This window comes from Haemaphysalis longicornis, unplaced genomic scaffold (assembly GCF_048455015.1).
Source record: "Haemaphysalis longicornis isolate Haplotype H1 unplaced genomic scaffold, Haemaphysalis longicornis Haplotype H1 scaffold_9, whole genome shotgun sequence".
NCBI classification, from domain to species: domain Eukaryota; kingdom Metazoa; phylum Arthropoda; class Arachnida; order Ixodida; family Ixodidae; genus Haemaphysalis; species Haemaphysalis longicornis.
The window spans coordinates 56,331,551-56,352,760 of record NW_027526460.1 but is presented as its reverse complement, the minus strand read 5'-3'; the positions used below and the strand labels follow the sequence as shown (position 1 = coordinate 56,352,760).

General features: G+C 50.4%; 2 protein-coding genes across 5 annotated transcripts in view; one reads left to right on the top strand and one right to left on the bottom strand.

Annotated features, from left to right (window-relative positions):
* The window catches only part of LOC144153017 (neprilysin-like), a 142,166-nt gene that overhangs the window by 6,471 nt on the left and 114,485 nt on the right, over positions 1–21,210 (top strand). The gene's annotated exons all lie outside the window — the stretch shown is intronic.
* LOC144151659 (sulfotransferase ssu-1-like) lies at positions 549–8,189 on the bottom strand. 4 transcript variants are annotated; one of them, XM_077682774.1, is made up of 4 exons: positions 8,000–8,189; positions 7,835–7,940; positions 2,066–2,513; positions 549–1,353 (listed from the first exon to the last, which is right to left on the bottom strand). In XM_077682774.1, exons 3-4 carry the CDS (start codon positions 2,458–2,460, stop codon positions 915–917), a joined length of 834 nt encoding a protein of 277 aa, XP_077538900.1. In that variant the 5' UTR covers positions 2,461–2,513; positions 7,835–7,940; positions 8,000–8,189; the 3' UTR covers positions 549–914. The 4 variants fall into 4 exon arrangements, with proteins under 4 accessions (XP_077538900.1, XP_077538903.1, XP_077538899.1 ...); XM_077682777.1 differs by having other exon boundaries at positions 2,066–2,481; XM_077682773.1 differs by having other exon boundaries at positions 7,835–8,189.

Below are 21,210 nucleotides of genomic sequence, written 5' to 3'. Positions count from 1 at the left end.
GGCTGTGGTTTCAGTCCGCTTTACGTGCAATCCAATGTCTAACATTGATGCCTCTGACGGCGCCATACCGACGTAATATAAGTTTCGATGTGCAAGTTCATGTGGATGCACAAGAAATGCTCCTGTGAAGGCACATTTCACTTTTGTGTTTTACCGACTCGTACGAAAGAGTCATCAACCACATTTTTTATTTCATTCCTCCGTCGAGTTAACTGCCTCCCACCCACACTTCTGTTTCGCCACTCAGTAGCCCCTCTGCCACCCGGATGGTTCCCCCGTTGTCAGTTCTCCGTATTAGATCCGGGGCCCAATTCCGCTGCTTTCTCATAATTCTAGATACTTAAAACGTGGTTATCCGCGCAGTAGATATATATGAGGCGAACCATAGTGGAGGACTACGGTGTTTCTTTACGTGCGCTGGCAAATCGCTGCCTTGGTGTTTTACGTTTTCGCCTACCTCGAGGACAAATGCCGCCGCTGCCGTGATCAAATCCGCACCATTGTGCTCAGCGGTGCAACAGCATTAGCCACTGAGCCACAGCGGCAGGTACAAAACCAGAAAGTGCGGTATTTTATTTCGCAAAGTACGTGCTTACAACAGGGGGAAGAGCTGGACTGCTTACATCCCCAAACGAATCTTTACGGCTTGTCTTGTAGCTGCTATCCATCTGGTAACTTTCAAGAAAAGTGCAAAAGTTATCATAGCTCATGCCAGTAACTGCGCAGCACTGCATGCGAGGCATGAAAGCTGATTTACTACTCCACCAACTACATGAACATGCTAACCCAAGTGTGCAACCGTGTGCGACCCAACATTGTATCCAAGAGCCCAACTTCAACAATCTGTATCTAAAAAATAACCGAAACTCTTGTCAAACGGCATGCTGCAAGTCGATGTCTTGAATATTTCGCCTCTACTTTTCGTCCAGCAGCCATACTTTACTGTCCCACAATTTCAATAAGTCAATTCCTGCCATTTCACTGAAAAACCTCTCCTCTAGTCTTCTCGACTGCTCTGTCGTGAAATAGTTCCTCCAGTCCCCGACGGTGCCTTTACGCACGAACTGCACGTCGTAGTCTTTTTTCATGCTGTCGACGCTAGACTTTTCGAGAACAGCCCTCATCTGGTCTTCGTTCCTTGCAAGTTCATCGGCGATGGCGCCATCCACGAAGCGGGTTATCTTGAGGACGGATCCTTTGACGTCATCGTGCATGCCTTCGTAAGTGAGAAAAAGCACGTTCGGCTCATCACGCTTGGCGTACCAGGAACGTAGACTCTCGTAGTAATTGCCGAAGTCAGTTCGTCCGTCCAGAAAGATCTCGAAGTACTCTTCGAATGTGCCGTCCTGAAACCTGAAATGAAATGTTGGTTATGGCGGCGCAGATAAACAGTGCTGGAATATTTTTGGACCTGCTAAAAATTGCGGAATGTTCCAGCTGGTAATGGGCCCATGATAAGATTATTCAACAACTGGAGAAGCGGTAGCCTGCGAATTGTTTACAGTTAAGTCTCTTGCAAGAGCTTATCGGGTACGTATATCTCAAGAGTGCAAAACAAATTAAATTTAAGTGGAGGATATCTTGAAGTTCTATTGAAATCAACTTTAGAGGAGATTGCGACTTCGGGACAATATCACCTCTGTCAGTAGATTTTCTTGCTGTGAACATAAATACGTCACCATTTTACACTATTTGCAAATTTAGATTGTCACTCATGCGGATAACTATTAACTTGGTTACCAACTTTTATACAATAAAGTCATTAGGCTCTTTAACACCATCCTTCCTGTGGATTGGAATTAGGTTGGCTTATTCCGAAGGTCTTCCATGGAGTGATATTTCCTTCAGCCTTCAGAAGATCCGTAGTTATTCCTTTGGCTCCTGTAGCTTTCCCCTTCTGTTCATTCAACATTCAAGCCTCGCTTTTAGGACTATTCGAACCTCGCGAAGGAGTTAGTCATTTCAGTACAGTCTTCTGCCCTAACGTCCATAGCCCACAACTCAGCATAGATTCTCCCTACTACATTGGCGGGCACATTTTCTCTTGAATAGGCAGCGCGCTTACTTGTACGCAGGGATGGTCTTCGTGTGGTGGTAGAAGGAGACGCAGCAGTCTTTTGGGTTCCGGATGACGTATATGTACTTGGCAGCGCTCGAAAACGGCACCAAGTGGAAGGGTAAGTGCGTACACACGATGCGGGGCCTGGGGCAGTTTTCTATAGCCTCGATTCCGAGCTTCTCAAGGAAGACCGATCGTGGAGTGACGCCCCTGCAGACCTGGTAGGCCGCCTTCAGTATGCCAGCAACCCAGTGGGTGCCACTCTTGGGGAATGTGTCGAGGACGACGTCACCCTCCTCGGGTCGGTACCGAAGTCCACTCCGGTACACCTCCTCGGAAAAGGTTCCCGGCAGCCTGTGGCCGTCAACGGTCCGGCAGTACGGCCGCTCTCGTTCAATCATGGCTGGGCCTGCGCTTCGCCGCTGGAAGAAACGGTTTCTTTCTTGGGAAGGTGCTGCGAAAAGAAAAGTTCACGCTGTTGACTGTTAATTATGCAATTTTACACCGCATAACAGTGCACCGGGAGTCGAGGTCGTACTAGTTTTACGTTAATGAAACCAACCAACCATTGTAAACGCCGAAAAGAGAATATTTGTTCGTAATTCTCAACGTAACAGTTCTAACACTATCCATCTGCGCTTCGAAATTCGTGTCTGGCTGCCTTACCACCTGTCTACGCCTGCTTTTTGATCCTTATCTTTGTTCACGTTCAACGTTTTCAGTACAAAGGAAGCTCAATTTCTGCTTAAAGCTATTTTAGAGCTTGATTTGCCGAAACAAACATTTATGTTGAAGATCAGCATAGCCCGAGGCTGATCTCTTCTGCGACAGGATTGCCGTCGTGTGGCAGAGTGAGGGACGCTATCAAATCCCCCGTTCTCCCATTTACTCATAGAGTTTCTTACAATATATACTTACTAAGAAACTCTATGCATTTACTGTGTCCCGTTCTCGTGCGGGGACCGCATCGTCGCCTATTTACTTATTTTTGCTAATGATGATTACGAAACTGTTAGTACCACCCTTTCAATACTTCTGTCTAGGCTTGAATTTCTTGCGTCATCTTGTGTGAAGTAAATCTCGAAGGCAAAATTTTTTGTGAGGTGAATGCGAAGGCGCTAATGTTCATCTGAACGCCGGCAGAGTGTTCTTTCGAGTGGGTACGTTGACTTCGAAGATAATGCGAATTGTTGAATCAGCCGTTAGCCCCTAAGGATAACTGCCATCTTCACTGGCCGATCGACCTGAGTTTTATCGTCGTTTCTCTTTTTTTTTTTCGCCTAAATATGTTTCTTCATTTGAAGTAGCAAGCCCCGCCATTAGTAGGGCTAACCTATTCAATATTCATTAAAGCTCTCTCTCTGCCCCCCCCCCCCCATCTCTCTCTCTCTCTCTCTCTCTCTCTCTCTCTCTCTCTCTCTCTCTCTCTCTCTCTCTCTCGCTCTCTAGCAATCTGTGACTTTGTGTCGTCGCAAACGTTGAACCGAGTTGTGATTTTGAGGTTTTTTTGCTGTGTTTGTGTTTGTTTACAGTAAATATATTTCGGAATATTGAAAAGAAAAGAAAAAGGATAGCAAAGAATGATTAGAGAGAGGAAGAGAAAGATTTCGTTGAATAGTGTAGGCAATGGCAGCCGAGCCGTCGCGCATAGCTTGCTACGCGAGAGGAGAAGAAAAGAAATAAAAAATCAAAAATGAAAACATGCAGAATGGTGCACACAATATTCTCGGTCACGCAGAGACAGCCTCGCAATAACGTTTCTCACAAAACTTCGTCCTGACCTTTCTTCCACGCGAACCACCAAAAGTCCCACCAAACGTCTCAGTTTAAGTCCCACGTAAGGCGACCTCCACAGTTATGAAATAAGTTCATACTGCGCAATTTTAGCCTCATGTCCTATGCAGGGTACAGCGGTTCAGACCCAAAATTCGGAAGGGAAGAAACATCTTTTTTTTTTCTGTTTTCTGCAAGAGATGCACGGTAATTCCGCCGACGATCATACTGCCCTGGTCAAATGGCGATGGATACACGATGTGGGAATCGTGGAGAACCGCGACCTGGGATCCCGAGCCAGCGCGCGCTTCGGGAGAGACGCTTGTGCGCTGGAACCGGTCCGGCGCTCCGCTGGTTCGTCGGCGTCCCCCGAGAGATGGCGCCACTGATGTGTGCGGGGATAGGCGCGCGGGCGCGGGCGGCGCGAGCGTGCGCGCACGAGACGAGGGAGTCTCGTCGGAGACCCGGTCGGGGCGAGATCGGCGGAACGCGGCGGTGATGGATACTTGTGTCTCAGGTGGGAGCTTTGTTTGTCGCGCGCCGTGAGTGCCTGCCTCCCGTTCGCGGTCACGACCCGGACGGCGTGATTCGTGAACGCCGTCGAGCCTTGTGCTCGCATGCTTTGGGATTCCCCAAATAAACGGCTGTGCTTCGGCACTACTGTCTACTGTGTTCTCGTATCGGCGAACCTCGCTGGGCTGCCGTAGGCATGGGAGCCCGCGTGGTTGACACGCCGGGAGCTAGCGTGGGGGGCTTACGCCAGGACTGGCTAAGTCGCCCCGAGGAACCCCTCACGTATATCCCACATGGCGCCCAACGTGGGGCTCGTATTCAGACGAATTCGAGGTTGCTAGCTCCCCGAGAAATGCGTTGCTGCAGTCGTAGCCCGCTACCCTTTGTCCGGAAGACTTCGGACGAAACGCCTCGCGCCAGTCGGTTGCAGGCAGACAGTTATGATGCCCGATACAGCCGTGACGGCAAATGCGTAAACCTTCCTACATGGACCAGGCGGTGAGTCAGTAGGATACCTCCGAGCACCGCAGTCGCGGCCCGCTTGCGAGACGGGAGGTGCGTAGGCCTTGTTCCAACATGGCGGCGGGTCGCCTTCCTCGTAGCGCCGTCCCCGCGCGGTCGTGCCGGCGGCGCCGGTTGAAGTTTCCCCCAGGCGCGGCGGACACTACCGAGCGAGGGTGCGGTGTTTGGGAGTTCGCAAGCCGCACGATGAGCCCGCCGCTACTGCGCTTCGAGTCCGAGGCGGAGTGTTTGCCGATTTGACGCCTGACAAAGAGCGAGGGGGATCGCTGAAGAATCAGTCTCCTCTCGCTGCGGGGGGAAGCGGGAGCAATGGGACCGTTGTCTCCGCGCTTCCGGAGTGCGTGCGTCTCGATGCCGTGAAGACTCCGCTCGAGATTGCGTTTAGGCAGTAAGAGCTTCGCGCGGCTCGGCAGCGGGCTCGTTGGTCGCGAGAGATCGCCAGTCTTAGTAAGAGACGGACTCTCAGGCGACCTATACCGGTGATTTGCGCCCGTAAGCCGCTGGTATTGCGGTTGGCGCTGGCTCTACGGCAGCTTGTATTGCTGCGAGTGAGTTGCAGGAGCCCGCCTGCTTGATGCTGACGCAGCTTTGCCGACCAGCACACCAAGCCGAAATTACTCGGACGGGTGTTTCGATGCTGACCCCCCGTAATAGTCAGGCGAGCTGCCTCCAGGCGGGGGTGGCTGCTGGGGCACAGTGCCGGACTCGTGATTCCGCGAGCAAGCGAACGTGCAAGGGGGCACCCTCGGGCATCTTCGTTACCCTATTTGGCGAGATCGTCGATAAGGTTTCCGGCCAGTCACAGGAGATTGCGGAGTCCCGCTGCTCCCCACGTCAAGTTTGGGAATCGTTTAAACTGGACGGTGAGAGCGAGACCTGCTAACGGATACAACCGGGAGCCACGCCAGTCACCACTGCCACGGACAGCGAGGATGGCCTGCTGAACCACCGGCGGAGCCGAGCGCGGTTCGTGGAGCTACCTCCAGTTGCTGCTCTGGCGTGCCGGGCGGCAGCCAACCGTTCGGGAGGACCTGCGGCCGAAGCGGCCACGGAACCCAGGAGGCGGCGGTATCTGGCGCCTACGCGAGCGGCGCGAGCCTTCGGGCAGCCGCAGTGGGCGCGGCCGTTCCTGTTGCCGCCTCGAGCTGGGAGTGGGGGTCGCATCATGACGCGACCCCGGCGTTCGTCGGCTGCGGCTGCAGCTACCCCCGGGCCTGCCAACCTGCTGTGCTGCCCAACAGAGAGAGACTTGGAACCATTGCAATGTGTTTGCGGGTTTGTGAGGCGAGCATCGCGACGGCGGCATCGTGTGGCGAACTTTGGTGTGGAGTGGCGTTCGGTGGCTGTTTTGCTGACTTGAGACGTGACGAGTGTGGTGCACCGTGGCGTCACTCGAGCTCAAGTGGCGTCCAGTTTTAGGGGGGAGGAGTGTGGGAATCGTGGAGAACCGCGACCTGCGATCCCGAGCCAGCGCGCGCTTCGGGAGAGACGCTTGTGCGCTGGAACCGGTCCGGCGCTCCGCTGGTTCGTCAGCGTCCCCCGAGAGATGGCGCCACTGATGTGTGCGGGGATAGGCGCGCGGGCGCGGGCGGCGCGAGCGTGCGCGCACGAGACGAGGGAGTCTCGTCGGAGACCCGGTCGGGGCGAGATCGGCGGAACGCGGCGGTGATGGATACTTGTGTCTCAGGTGGGAGCTTTGTTTGTCGCGCGCCGTGAGTGCCTGCCTCCCGTTCGCGGTCACGACCCGGACGGCGTGATTCGTGAACGCCGTCGAGCCTTGTGCTCGCATGCTTTGGGATTCCCCAAATAAACGGCTGTGCTTCGGCACTACTGTCTACTGTGTTCTCGTATCGGCGAATCTCGCTGGGCTGCCGTAGGCATGGGAGCCCGCGTGGTTGACACGCCGGGAGCTAGCGTGGGGGGCTTACGCCAGGACTGGCTAAGGCCCCCCGAGGAACCCCACATATATCCCACAACGACCAGACAACCACGATGTCAGACGGACGCCGAGAAAAAGTTCTCCCTGTCTTGAAGAAACCCTATAACACTTTTCAACTTTGTTAAACATGTTAAAGGCTTTCAGAACGTACTGAACACATTCAGTACTTATTATAGGCGGTCACGAACTACCTCAGCCAAAAATTCCTGCTCTATGCTTGATAACTTTGAAACTTGCTCAAAAGATTTTTCTCTTTCCCGGTCTTGGCGTTCTTCGAGCGCTCTAATGACGTCATTAGAGCGGTGTAGCAGCTATTGGCCGGCTTCGTTTCAGTTGCAGAAATCAACGCATTCGTTAGCCACTTTTAAAAAGTCACCACAAAAGCAAAGCAGAAACAGAAGGCGTATCTGCCGTGACGAGCAAATCACGCAATGCCGTTCCGTGCTGGTGATAACTATACCTTTCACACTGCGTCCAGACACGAAGGAAAGAGTGAAAGCGTTTATCGGAGGTGTTCCAGAGTCCTTTTAAGCAATTGATTACTGCAGCTGTAACAGGGACTCGAAACCCCACTTGCGAATTCAAGAAATTCTCTAAAGTACTTAAACACCTAAAGTCCCATTCACATGTGCAACTGGAGCCATAAAAGCAACGAGATTTCTGCCGCTCTACTCGCCCGGCATAGGTCAAGTCGCTCTTGTAACGTCGCTTTCATCGATTGGTCCCGAAAATTTTTTGTCGCCGCGACAAGCGCGACTTGAACGATGCGACTACAGAGCGACATAAGTAGTGTCGCTTTTACCGCAAGTGGAAACGGTTCTTTTAGCTTGGCGAACTCGTCGACAGCCAGCCCTGGGCGGCAGCTTTCGCATTTCGTTTGAGTAAGCTCGTCGGGCTGTGAGCATCCAGCCTACCTACGCCTCCTCATGGGTACAGTATTGTATTGATCTACAGGGGCTTTGCTACCACCGCGGCGAGTAGAATAATAATTTTGCGTAACATCCAAAAGGTAAGATCACAACACTCACTACTTTTGTACAGGCACCGAAGGCTTTCGTGGTCTCCTCGTCTGTCCGCTTCGCAACGGCGTAGTACAATCGGCGTACGTGTCGCGCCGCTTCACGGTTCGTGCCTCTGTGCTGAAAGACAACCGGTCTGGCGCTGCGGGGAATACCCCCAGACCTTTATCTTACTCCGTACACCAGACCCTGATTCGAACCGAACGCCGCCGGTCGATGGTTGGTCGCCCGTGTAACAAGCGCTTCCTTTCCCTGTCTTCTTTCGAGTGCGCGCAAAAACGGCTTTCGTTTTATCCCTTCGCGTTTGCACAGCGAGCGACTATTTTCCAGGGCGTAAGCTCGTTCGTTGAAGCACGTGCCGATCCCATCTGTCAGCCCTACTTCCACTTGTGTGGCTCTGTCCCAGGCTTGCGTTCGTTCGCAAACTTACCGCGCTGGTGTACTGTAGCGCTGACCTGTTATAGCTATTCCCCGCGTTCCCTTCCGTGACGTGGGTAGGGTATTTCTGGTTTCAAAAAACGAACGTAAAAGCGCCGATACGCTGACTAAACTGCTGCTTAGGTGATGTTCAGACTACCAACGAAAAAGCCATATCGTGATCTACAGACGTAAAAGAAACGGCGTGTGACGCAGTTCGGTTGGCTGAGGCGTGAAATGACGTCATTTTTTTTTAGTTATGACGACAGTTGCGGCAACAGTCTGAACCAGGCTTTACGTTACGTTTACCTTATTACCTTACCAACTGTACCAACTGTACCAACTGTTTTACATTATAATCTGGAATATGTTTCACTTTGGCAAAAACGTATTTTACAATTCAGTTTATTTTTTAGTTGCGCCCTCCTTTTCCTTCCTCGCTTCTCCTCTCCCGCCAGTATTTCCCACATTATCTCAGCTCCCTCCAACCTCCCTCCAAACTCCCTCCAACCTCCCTCCAAGCCCCATGCGGTTCCCCCTTCCCTCTTCTCTTTCCCACCGCACCTCTTCTTGTTCCGGCCTTATCAGAGTGCCTAGAATATTTCTCCTAGTGTCGTGAGCACGCGCCTTCCCCATCGGCGACTGGGAAATTGATTTGGATTAAGCGTTAGGGGGCGCTACTTGCAACTGGCGCGTCAGTTTGCGTGCTGGCCGGGCCCTTCAACGTTGCGTCGGGTGGCGGCTTGCCTGTGTGGAGAAGGTGACACAGCGCGTCTTCTCGCCACGTTTCGAATATGTGCCGTGAATTATCTTGCAACGATTGTGTGTGACTATGCCTGAAAAAAAGGAAGAACGTGCTTTGCGCCTTTGTGCAAAGGCGGGTACAAGTCCTTCAAGAAGAAGGTGTCTCCGTTCAGGGCTCTGAAAGACCCTGTTCGTCTTCAAGAATGGGCGAGAAGCATCAAAAGAGGTGACAAAGTTTTAGACGAAAATTGTGTAGTGTGTTCACGTCATTTTGATGATCGCTACACAAAAAGAACTTTCAAGCATGTGATCAACGGCGAGGACGTCGAATTCGACCGCGAACGACCATCGCTGACGCCGGACGCCGTTCCTACCATTTTCAATGATGGCCCCGCTTACCTGACCAAACCATGTGCCTCGAAAAAGAAAAGAGAGGAATATTGCTGACTGTACAGCTCCGCCTTCTAAGCTTAAAGTGCCGAATGAACCCACGACTTCCCAGGCCTGTGACGATGCTGCCGCTGGCGAGGAAACAACACAGGCGCCGCACCCGTTTCACAGCATAACGCCACCGTCTGCATTTTGCAGCAAAATTTGCTTGCCCAGTAACCCAGAAGCATTGTGCTTCGCATGGCACTACAATACAGTGCCGGGTGACGTGTGCGTGTTGAAATACGTAGTGTTTTCGTCAAGCAAAGAAGAAGGTGCTGCAGATGGGTACCTTTGCAATACCTACTGCCGCGGCATAAATTTGGAAGAGCAATAGGTCAGCCCCGAAACTGACGCACTCTCTTCGTTGAAAAGAGCCGATTAACTGCTTCTTTGTTGCGACTGCGAAATTGAGCCTGCCGCTGGCACTAAGTGCGTCCGTTTCGGAAGCAAATGTTTTTCACCCAAGTGCTTGGTTACGACTCAGGATGGGAAAGCTTGCTTTTGGTGTAAGTACCTGAGGAGACTGATTGAAAATCAGCGGAACAGACTCAAGAAGAAACGCAGAGACACATTCAAGCAGCGCATTTCTAGGAAGTCTGTGCAGTTGTTCCGGGCGAAGAAAAAGCTGGGCACAAAGGAGCATTGAAGAGCTACGGGCAGTCGAGGATGGAATTGCCAGGGCTGCTTTAGAAAAAAAAGTTGAGTGGTCTGCCAGCGAAGCAACGTATTGCTTTGAGGCACGAAAGCAATTGCTTTGAGAAAAGAATTGCTTTGAGGTACTGCTTTGAGGCACGAAATAATGGCTCTGCCAAGCAATTCTTGCTTAGACAAGCATATGAAAGGCTTTAAGAGCGCATTTGGATGTAACTCCAAAGCCCTTTCAGCACTACAGGAGAACGACGGTACACGGACGCTTTTACCTTTGGCCACCATTTGAAAGACATCCGTCGTGGCCGAGTTCGAACCCTTATTCTTGAGCTCAGCAGCACACAGCCTTATAGCAACTGAGACCCGCGGCAGGTTCTTACAGGATGCAGCTAGTCCACAAGGGTAGTTAAAAGCGCCCCGATGGACACCTGCACGGTATTGTTCCTAACAAAAAAATGCACCACGGGAGTCGAAGAGGAACATAGCAAGTTGTTACTGGATACTCGACACCGTCGCGTAAGGCGGAGAATATAAAGCACAATTTAATCGGGGACGCCTGTACGATGGTTACGCCAATTGTCGCAACCGCTCAGGTGAGGGGCCGTCCTTTAAGATAGGAAACTATAACATATGAGCTGACACTGAAGGGCCATTCTGTGCGATAATAGACAATAAAATCTCAGCTGAGCCTCTAAGAACTGACATTAAGGTTACCCCGCAATTAGCCGAACCACCAGACAAGCGCCAACGTCCCCGACTCGAGTTACAGACCTTTGGAGGGAGCGGCAAAATCTGTTTTTCTGCTGCATTACGGCCTTAAGATGCATGGAAAATAATTAAATAAAGGAAGGGGGAGCTGGCACCAGAAAGCCACTGGAACATTACAATCTAAAATAAATGTACTGGGACTCCGGCAATCTCCCCCCCCCCTCCCAAGGGGGATAGAGTGATAAAAAGGGATGAACACACTCACACGCACGAAATGCCCATGCATACATGAAGTTCGGGATCCACCAACCGCTCCGTTCCCGCACTGCCGCTTCCCACGTAGTTGTGTGCGGCCAAAGAGTAAAAAAGGAAGACCCAGATGACTGCCGGCTTACTCAGGAGATCTTTGCGTCTGATAATTTCAGCTACTGTTGTTTTCCCATCGCAGGGGCGAAGCACCAGCACCACTGCCTTTGGAAGCCACGAAAGGTAATTATTCCTAGTCCCTAAAACTTGAGGAACAGCATGCCAAGCCTGAAACCTGTTCAAATAATGGAAAGAGGAAGGCGGAATCCCAAGCTCCTGACTTAGGACACGGCGAGGTGCGCGGCTAATTTCCACGCGCCTACAACGGGAGGGAGCTGGGTACCTCAATCATCTGGCAAAGAGCAAGGATATACGCTGAACAGCGCTTGCGCAGGCTTTCAGGAACCAAGGACCACCTTTTTCAAAATTTCCAACAGTGATAACTCTTCGTATCTCCCACATATGCTCGTTGAGATCACACAGGCTCGGCTGAATTAACAACTTAACAAGGTTGTGGTTAAGGGAGACTCGTGCTCAACAAAGGTCAAACCGGAAAGCGATCCGGGCCACGCCAGATCACACACATACTGGATCATCTCTACCAAGACTCCATATCCATTTAAAGCCCCTCCATCATGTCCATGGCCGCTTTTTAAGAAACACCATCCTTTGAGGAGTGCCGCCTACTGATTACACTTCATCCGGATTCGGAAAACCAGTTATTTGCCTTGATTGTACATTCCTACTATACATCCTCTTGGTTAACTTTGGCTTTGCAGTATGTCTTGGGCGGTGTAGCCATGCCGGTGTCTACAGTGTGTTTGTGCTTCCTTGAGTAGTATTGGTTCTTGTCTGCCCAACAAATGATGTGGGTTGCGGTGGACGAAATACTACGTGAGGGGCTCGGATATAGCTTGGGAAGCATAATAACGCATTTGCATCCAATGGGCGGAGCAGCGAGCTGCGGAAGCGTGGTCGTGAAGTGGACGGTGGGTACGCGGGCCGTAAAACATGGCGGCAGATTTGTTTTCGTATAGCTACTAGAAAACAAGGGGGTAGGTAGGTATGCTGGGCGCACCTAAACTTTAGTGGCGTACGAGGGCAGCATGGAAGGGCTTTACGTCTATCTCGACGAAACGAGGAGCTCATCTAAGAGAAATGGGAACAAAGGTATGGAAGATGGTGGAAGGGGGCCTAATACTAAGCCGTTGAAGAAGCTAAACTTGGTTTTCCACCCCACGTGGCTAACCTCGGGTCCTCGGTTTTCCCCCAGCAGAAGCATCGAAACTTTTGTTGTTATTCAGATGGAAAACAACATCTGCGGTAAAATGCATAACGTACCTTATTGCTTCAAAATACGGCGGCCACGTCCTTGTGCAGCAGATGATCGCCAGGCCAGTGGAGTCCAGCCCCTTGATTGTCTAAGGCAGTCGTGTATACCGCCAATGTTTAAAGATTTCGCACAGCTGGGTCCCTCGATCCTGCTCTTCTTACCTTCCAATACTCGACTCCCTTATACAATTCGAAAGGAGACAGGGCCGTATAACAGCGATCCATCAAGATTATACGTACAGCTGCACTGGCGTTTCCGCTGGTGGAGTTCTCTAAGCCCCGTGCTCTTTGCACTGGGGAACAAGGTTTTGAAATTCTGGCTGGCTTTCGAGCGTTCTATGACAAGTAGGCTTGAATAGATTACAATTTCCACGCATCGCGCATGTAAGCGAGCACAGACAATCCGTCTGGTTATAGTGCGCGTGCTTTCCTGCTTTCCAAGCACGCCGCACATAAAACGAGAGGAAAAAAATAAATAGCTGCACAAGGTCTGCAAGCACCTACCTACCTATGATAAGAATGTACCTGCAGGCATACAGATATTAACGTTCTATTCGAAACCCACTTTCAACACGCAATATGTAGATCTGCAGCGTTTCGCGGCTTTGTCTGGGATACCACTGCTTATACTTGCTGTGGGGTTTTGCGGTGCTTACGCTATCTCTCAGTTTTTTTGTCTTGTTGTACTTTGCACAACTCGTAAAGAGAAAGCCTGGATTCAAACAACAGCTTCAGGACATGGCGAAAAATAATTAACGCTTCGTAGGGTGCTCAAAGGCCAACAAAAGGTTTCGTGGTCGTCGTTCTGCTTGGTTCGTCCTCACAAGCTTTAGCTGAGGGGCGCAATTCTGAGTTTCCTGTACTTTGTGCCCGTTTGAAAGCCTAAAAAAACGACCCAGATGTGACGCTGCGACGGACATCCGGTTTCTGTGCATGTCATGTGTCTGAGGCTTCGCAACGGCCCCTACGTCAAAAATGATCATTTTTGAATGGATACAACTGAGAGTCCCGACAACACTGATCACCACCGCCCGGTGGCAGCCACGAGTGCGTTTCTTGTCGCACCATTTAGATGTGATAAATCGATGTGTGAAATGTTGGTGTAGACTTGTAACTTGCACCACATCATCGATCGTACCGATCACGCCTCTTTTAAGGCCTCGTTGTAGGGATAAGATGTCTGATTGGCTTGTCTTGTCAGCATTTGAGTGCCTTTCACAGAGAATAGTGAAATACCTTGTGAAAATTGAAGAAAAACGGGTTGGTCGAGGAGGGTACCGTACCTTGATACGATAGTGCACTGAAATATATCTTGAAATCGAAGAGGACACTCTTAATAAAAAAGGTCGTGAAAGGGTAGCAACGGCCCTATCCGCTAACTCCTTACGAACCTTACTACCCCGCGGTACCATACGTAGGCTCTGCCACTAGCAACACAATGGTTAGGAAATTAACTGGACGTAGGAAGTAGTATACACTAGATTAAGGTGGGGCTTATGACTGGGATATGCATGGCCAGTTAGTAAACGCATGTAGCTCAGCAGGGTGTCATCGCTAGGACTTTACTAGTGAAGGTAGTGGTGCTTACTGCGTGCTTCAGCTGGTAACCCTGACTGGTGCTGCATTTACTACCTTCAGTAACTAAGTACCTACTGTTTATTGGGCCAAATAACTTAGTGTTCCGTTAGTGAATGCCACCAACTTTTTAAAGAGTGGATTATGAGGACGGTTGCCGCTCGGCTACTGGACTTTCTCACGGTGGGCCTCAAAACGTCTCCGAATCGCACTTCTAAATCAACAAGCAACCGAGTACGCCAACCACCTTTCAAAAGAAAATTGGCTACAGATGTGTGACAGCCTCCAAGGTACCCTGACAACCAAAAGAACTTGACACCTGCTCCGGCATCTCATTGACGTCAACACCAATAGGAGCGCTTCTCATCGAGCATTGACCCAAACTCTTCATTGTTTCAATGGCTCTTCTGAAGCCCTCATGCGTGCTTTAGAAAATAAATACCTCCACACAGCCAGAAATTTCACTCCCCCTCCCTACACAGGCCAGCCAAATCCGGACCTTGATCGAGATTTTCAACTTTACCAACTCCGCACATCTCTTTCTGAACGCAACAAAAACAGCACCCCGGGCCCGGAACATGTGACCTATCGTCTCTTAGCCAACTTGGATGATGACTCACTGGAACAACTTCTGCAGCATATTAATGCCCTTTGGAAATCCGGAAAACTTCCCCCACAATGGAAAACAGCAGAGATCCGCTTTATCCCGAAGCCTAACAAGTTCCCCCCACCTGGACAACCTTCGTCCTATTTCTTTAACATCTTGTGTGGGGAAATTAGTGGAGCGCATGTTACTCCGACGTCTGCAACCCTACCTAGAAGCTAAGGATCTCATCCCGAATACAATGTACGGCTTCAGAAAACATCTGTGCACGCAAGACATCCTTCTTCGCATAAAGGAAGAAATTCGCCTACCAGCCTCGCGAAATTCACCTCGTGCAATTCCTGCATTGGACTTAAAGGGAGCCTTCGATAACGTCTCTCATTCTGCCATCCTCTGCCGTCTCAAAGAAACAGGCTGCGGCTTGCGTACTTACTCCTACATTGCCGATTTTCCCCCCCACAAACAGGCGATCCTAAAAGCAGGCGATGTGAAATCTGATCCATCACCCTAGGAGATCGAGGCACTCCTCAAGGTTCTGTTCTTTCATCTTTGCTTTTTAATATCACTCTCATTGACCTCCCTCGTCAGCTTAAAGCCATTCCCCGTGTTCATCACGCACTGTATGCGGATGATATTACCATTTGGACTGACACGGGTTCTTTAGGTGAAATTCAAGATGCCCTTCAAAAAGCCACCGACACTGTAAAACAATATGCCTCATCAATTGGCCTTCGGTGTTCCCCTCAAAAATCTGACCTCATCATTGTACGAAAAAGCCACCCTGCATTCAATAAAAAATCAGTTCAAATTACCCTCGATGGTCAGCTTATACATCCCAGACCTTCACTCAAGATACTTGGAGTTACAATCCAGGCCAATACACGGAACGACCAGACAGTATTCAAGCTCACTACAGTATTTACTCAATTTACCCACATGCTTCGCCGAATCTACAATCGACATCGCGGCATGAAGGAGGAAGACCTTCTCCGCCTTATCCGCGCCTTTCTCATATCACGGGTCATCTACAGCGCCCCCTACCTAACTCTCAGCAAAAGTGACACGGAAGCCATTGATCGCCTCATCCGCAAAGCTATAAAGAAAGCTCTCAATCTTCCTATGTCCACCGCGACAACTAAACTGCTCCAATTAGGCATTCACAACTCGTTAAAGGAACTCATCGAAGGGCATCTTTCCAGTCAATGTCTCCGCCTAACTCAAACACCAACAGGACTGGCACTTTTACAGGACCTCAAAATGTCAACCCCTTAGACCACGGACAGAAAACCTCTTCCCCATAATTGGCGTCAATCCATTCGTGTCCGCCCTCTTCCCAAAAATATGCATCCCACTTTGCACTCCGGTCGTCGACACGCCCGTATCCAAGCCTAAGAACAAATCTACGGAAACAATCCAAATGTTTTGTACACAGATGCCAGCCCTTACTCCAATTCGTCCCATCACTCAGCCATAGCAACCACGAAAGACAAGATCATCACCTGCGCCTCAATCAAGACCACATCTATCTGGGCGGCGGAAGAATTTGCTGTGGCCCTCGCCTTAACTCAAACACCCGGAACGATTATAATTACGGACTGTCAAGCCGTCTGTCGCAGCTTTTTATCAGGGTACGTGGCCTCAACTACGTGCAATCTCCTGGCTCAACGCGCCCCCAAAAGGAAGATCGACATTGTGTGGACCCCGGGACACTCCTCACTAACGGGCAATAATTTTGCCCATAGAGAAGCCTGCGAACTCTCCTCCCAGGCCTCCGAGGAAACACCAAGTCTCGTTCCCCTCCTCACCCGCAGCTTACTAAAACAGAAGAAGTGATACTCCGGAGGCTTCAAACAAACACATTTCCTCACTCAACTTGGCTACATCGGATGTACTTCACCCAATACCCTGCCACATGTAAATTATGCCCTAATCCATGTACCCTCATACACATGATCTTTGGGTGCGCACACAACCCAGCCCTCCCACCTTTACCCACTTCCCTTCCCCTCCCTGAGCTGTGGGAGAACCTGACGACCAGCGCCGGCTTGGATGCACAGCAACTCCTGGTGTCCAGGGCTGAGACAGCGAGGTCGTCCCATGGTCTCCTGGACCGTGGAGCCACTCCCACATCACCAGGCTCACAATGAAGTTTTTCCTTCTCCCCCTCCAAATGCAAAAAAGACAACAAATATTCACAGAAATGTTGCGTGCTTGAGAATAATACCAAGTTCATTGTACCATTAACTTTCATTGTAGTGGAGTTCATTGTAGTAAAGTTCATTCAGTGGAAGTACATTATAGCATTATAACAACAGGTAAACGCTTAAAGAAGCAGTCCCAGTGACGCGCTCAGTGGAGGGCCGGTACATGGAATGCCGTGAAATATGGTCTGCCCGCATTCATCTTAGAGCTAAGTGCGTTTCATTAACGTGCAGTGAAAACGAAAAAAAAAACAAAGGAATGTTTTATTTGCACTGGCTTCAGTCCTGCAAGCAGTGCACCGTATGTTTATGTTTTTACTAATCTATAGCTCCAATAGCACTCTGCACCTGTCCGCACGACGCACGACACCACACTCGTCTGCACTCATTCCGACGAAAAAAATGCCGCTACTATCCATCATTCAACAATCCTCTGGGCAAATTATGAACGGGTTACATTTTTTGCCTACGAAATGCTACCACAGGCTTCGGCCTCACACCACAACAGTGAAAAATAAACCAACACCCTCATTTCTGCTCACCATAAGAAAACTGTACACAGTCAGGAGATGGCAAAACAAAAAAAAAAGAATGAAGCAACTCACAAAGAATCGTTCGCGGCACCATGAACCTAAAAAAAATTAGTAGTGGCTTAGCTCTGCAATGCCAGGATATACGTAGCGGGAGATAAAGTTCAGCAATCCAGTCCAATCCAGTCCAGTCTAGTCTAATTTAGTCTAATCCAGTCCAGTCCAGTCCAGTCCTGTCCAGTAACTGCTCCTCGCGAATGCTCAGCACGGCTCTTCACGAGCCACGCGAAACGGATATCAAGCGGCTCCGGTGCAGCGTCAGATTTGGCAACTGCGCAATTCAGGCGCACACCTGGGCACGCGCCGGTGCCAGCGCGTCTGCCGCGGCTATGACGCAACACAATCCAACACAATCCACTTTAATCCAATCCAAATTCAGTCCAACCAAGCCAAGCCAATACAATCCAATTCAATCCAATCAAATCCAATGTCCCTCGCTCTTGCGCAAAACAGACCTTCACTGCACACGCGAAACTGCTCAACCTCGGCCAGTGTAGCTTACGCTACAAATTTGGTGCAGCTTCCAGTGGTGGTGCAAGCAGTGCAAGGCTGTGGAAACAGCAGAGCTAGCACCCCTCTCCCTTCGTCAGACACCCGGCTCTTGCACTTCACATGGATTTCCGTACTTCCCGCTGAAGGTTCGCCATGACTGCCAGGCCCGGATCGTTTTGGCAGCAGCCTCCCCATCTATGCTAAAGTGGACCGCGTTAGCACGCCCTAGAGCCCGTGGCTGCCGGCTTTGCAAACTCAGAGTCTGTAACCAGAACAGGGCGTCTGTGCTCCCCACTTCAGGCGTGAACGCACGTAAGCTGACGAGAAGAGAAGCACGGGAGAGATCTCGCTACCAACGCTGGGCGGATTGTTCAGGATGGTCGAGCTGGCCGAGCTCCTCACGAGGCGCACGCTGAAGTGCACTGGGTGTTTTTTGTCGGCATTTTGAGATGCGGAGCATCTCTTGCTCGGGGGGATGTCACTTGTCCGTGTCCCGTCCGCAGCGCCTCTGATGATGATTGTGGCAGGATGCCCCTAGGGATTGGCCAACTAAAGAATCCATCACGAGATAGCTTCGCGTTCAACCACCGTCGTCATCTACCCGTAGCGGAACCGCTGAAGAAGAAGAAGGAGAAGACAAAGCTGCGAAGAGGAGGGCGTGTACGTTGCTCTCACCCGGTGGACCAACGTCAACAACCTTTACCTCACCAACGCTGACGGAGACTACCGATTCTACCACAGAGACGACAACATCGACAAGAACATGATGGACGAGTTTCGGCGCCTCGAGAACCACCGCCTACTCACTGTCACACAACAGTACTTGCGCGCCTTTGCCACCGGTGCGGACCCGCACGCGGAATTCCCTCTGGCGCTACTAAACACCAGATCACTCAACATAACGGCAACACAATGGAACCATACGGAACCCCCATGATGCTTCGCATCCTCATCAGGGTTCCCCACGGGAAGATGGTGTAGTTTTTTTCTAATAACGTATACGGCGGAACTAAAAGCACAATTAGCGCCGCAGTTAAAAAAGAAGCAATAAGAAGAGTTACGCTAGCCAATTACGGAACGTGATATAAACTCTTGCCTCCGGCTAGCGACGTCTATCGCTAAACCCGTAAATAACCAAACGACAGCACCTACGTCGTCGTGTCGTCATACTGGCGCTCATAAAGGCGAGTTTATATTCGACTCCGACGTTTCCGGAGCACTGCCGGACGTCGATGTGGCTGATGTCGACACGTCGGCTAGAGTTCTGCCAGCCAAAACATTTTAACACGAAAGTGTTTTATGATGGGGCGCAGAAATTTCATCGACGTATTATCCGTCACGGAAATGACATCACCACAAAAAGTTCCTTCGGCGCGGCGGCGCTAGGTTTCGAGCCATCGATCACTTTGGCCGCAATGGAAGGTGTGTAACACTCTACCGTCTGAGCCATGAAGTTTTTTTCCTTTAATAGACTGTGCCATGAAGTCATGCCAGGGTAGTTGTACGAACGCGCCTTATTTCCTGCCCTCTAACTTGTCCATTCAGATGGTTTTGCCGTCTTGGAGAGGTGAAGCGAAGTGGTGCGTCATGGCGCTAATGAGCGCCGATAGTTGGCGCCTGGATAGGGCAGCGTGTAGCAGCGGAAGCTGCTGTGTTTACCTGTCCGCCGCGTATGTGGAACGCCGCTCAGCTTGTGGAACGCCGCCGCCGTGTTCCACAAGCTGAGCTCGCCACAACACAAGTGTCTAGGGCGTCTTTGCCTAAGCGAGCCGCCAGAAGGACGTCGCTCGCGAAGCAAACCCACAAGACTGCTGCCGATCCGCAAATCATGCTCCTTTCGTTGTAGCGTACTGTGATTTCTCCGAAAGTTCTCTGACAAACCGTTCGGTTTCGTTCACACGGTTTGCGAGCGCCTGGGATTTCTATTTGATTTACGCAATGATCCGGCGCGTGTAATCCAGCGTCTAATGTTGAAGCGTCTAATGGTGCCATACCGACTAAATATAAATAGCGATGTGCACGTTGATGTGAACGCACAAGAAACATTCAAATGCTCCTGTGAAGGCACATTTCACTTCCGCGTTTTTCCGGCAAAAAGGATGAACCGCATTTTTCCCATCTATACTTGAGCTGCCATGACGCCCGACACCCCGATTCTATGCAGCAGCCTCCAGTGGCTTCAGCTCGATCATGCGCAGAAGGTTCCAGAATAGCCTGCCAACTGTAAAGAAATTGTATTACAGTGTACATGAAATTTCTGGACAGTCGGCGGGCTAATGGTGACCTTAGCTGGTTACTAACTCCACGGTACATTGCAGAATATTGCATAGCACACGGTGATCCAGACAGCGCTTTCAGAAGTTTGCAGCTTTTGCTCTGTGGAGCGCCACGCACTCTCAACACCAGCGGTCGGACCTTTTCATCAACTTTCCGGGAATTGATACTTAATACATCGAATACCGCGTAGAAAACAACTTCCAATCAACATACAAAAGAGAACCTTTTTGTCGGGCCTCAAATACGCAGACATGCGTCTGCGTATTTGAGGCCCGATTATGGGAATGGACACTGTTTTTATTGCAGCTGCGTATAACATTGCATTGCAAAGGAAAACGGGCTACTCGACCTTCTTTTTTTGCCTTTGGCAGCTACGGGTCATATAGCTTCGACTCCATTTTTTTCACTGCCTCCTTGGATGCACCTGGATTTCGTACTACCGGGAACTCGTCCGCTGCGCAGCCAGTTTTGTGGCCCCAGCTCTCATGTATTTACGTAAAAGGTGAACTGAGAAACGCCGTATCGGTTTCTCTCCCGTCCTGGCACCATCAAGTGACGTCGGTTGCAACAACGGAGTGCGAATGCGTGGGATGGCATTGAACAGATTTCGGGGAAAATTTTCGACCTCAGAAAAAAAAGTGCGGAGAAAAACATAATTACGAATTGCGAGAAAGAAAAGTTTGGTTGGGCCACTCTGCATCAAATTTTATTGCAAGCCTATGCGACGTCATTGTGTTAGTTCGGAAGGTCGGCGGTGAAGTAGCCTGGAGTTTTTACAACTTGAGAACTTCATAAATAATCTAAAGCCGCGAACGTCGACTGCATGCTGAAGTAAATATTGCGCAGTGCATGACGGAAAACTTTTCTGCAGTTTAACTTCACACCCGCTTTACACGGCCACGAAAATCAAATCTATTCACTCATCCGTGGTTTCTGTCATGGCTTAGCCCATCGACGACTTGCCACCATTTTCCTGTGGCGTGCAATGCCTAGAAACCCTATTTAGGGTCATCGACATTTAAACACACAACTGAGACGTAAAATATTAGCCCCATCTTC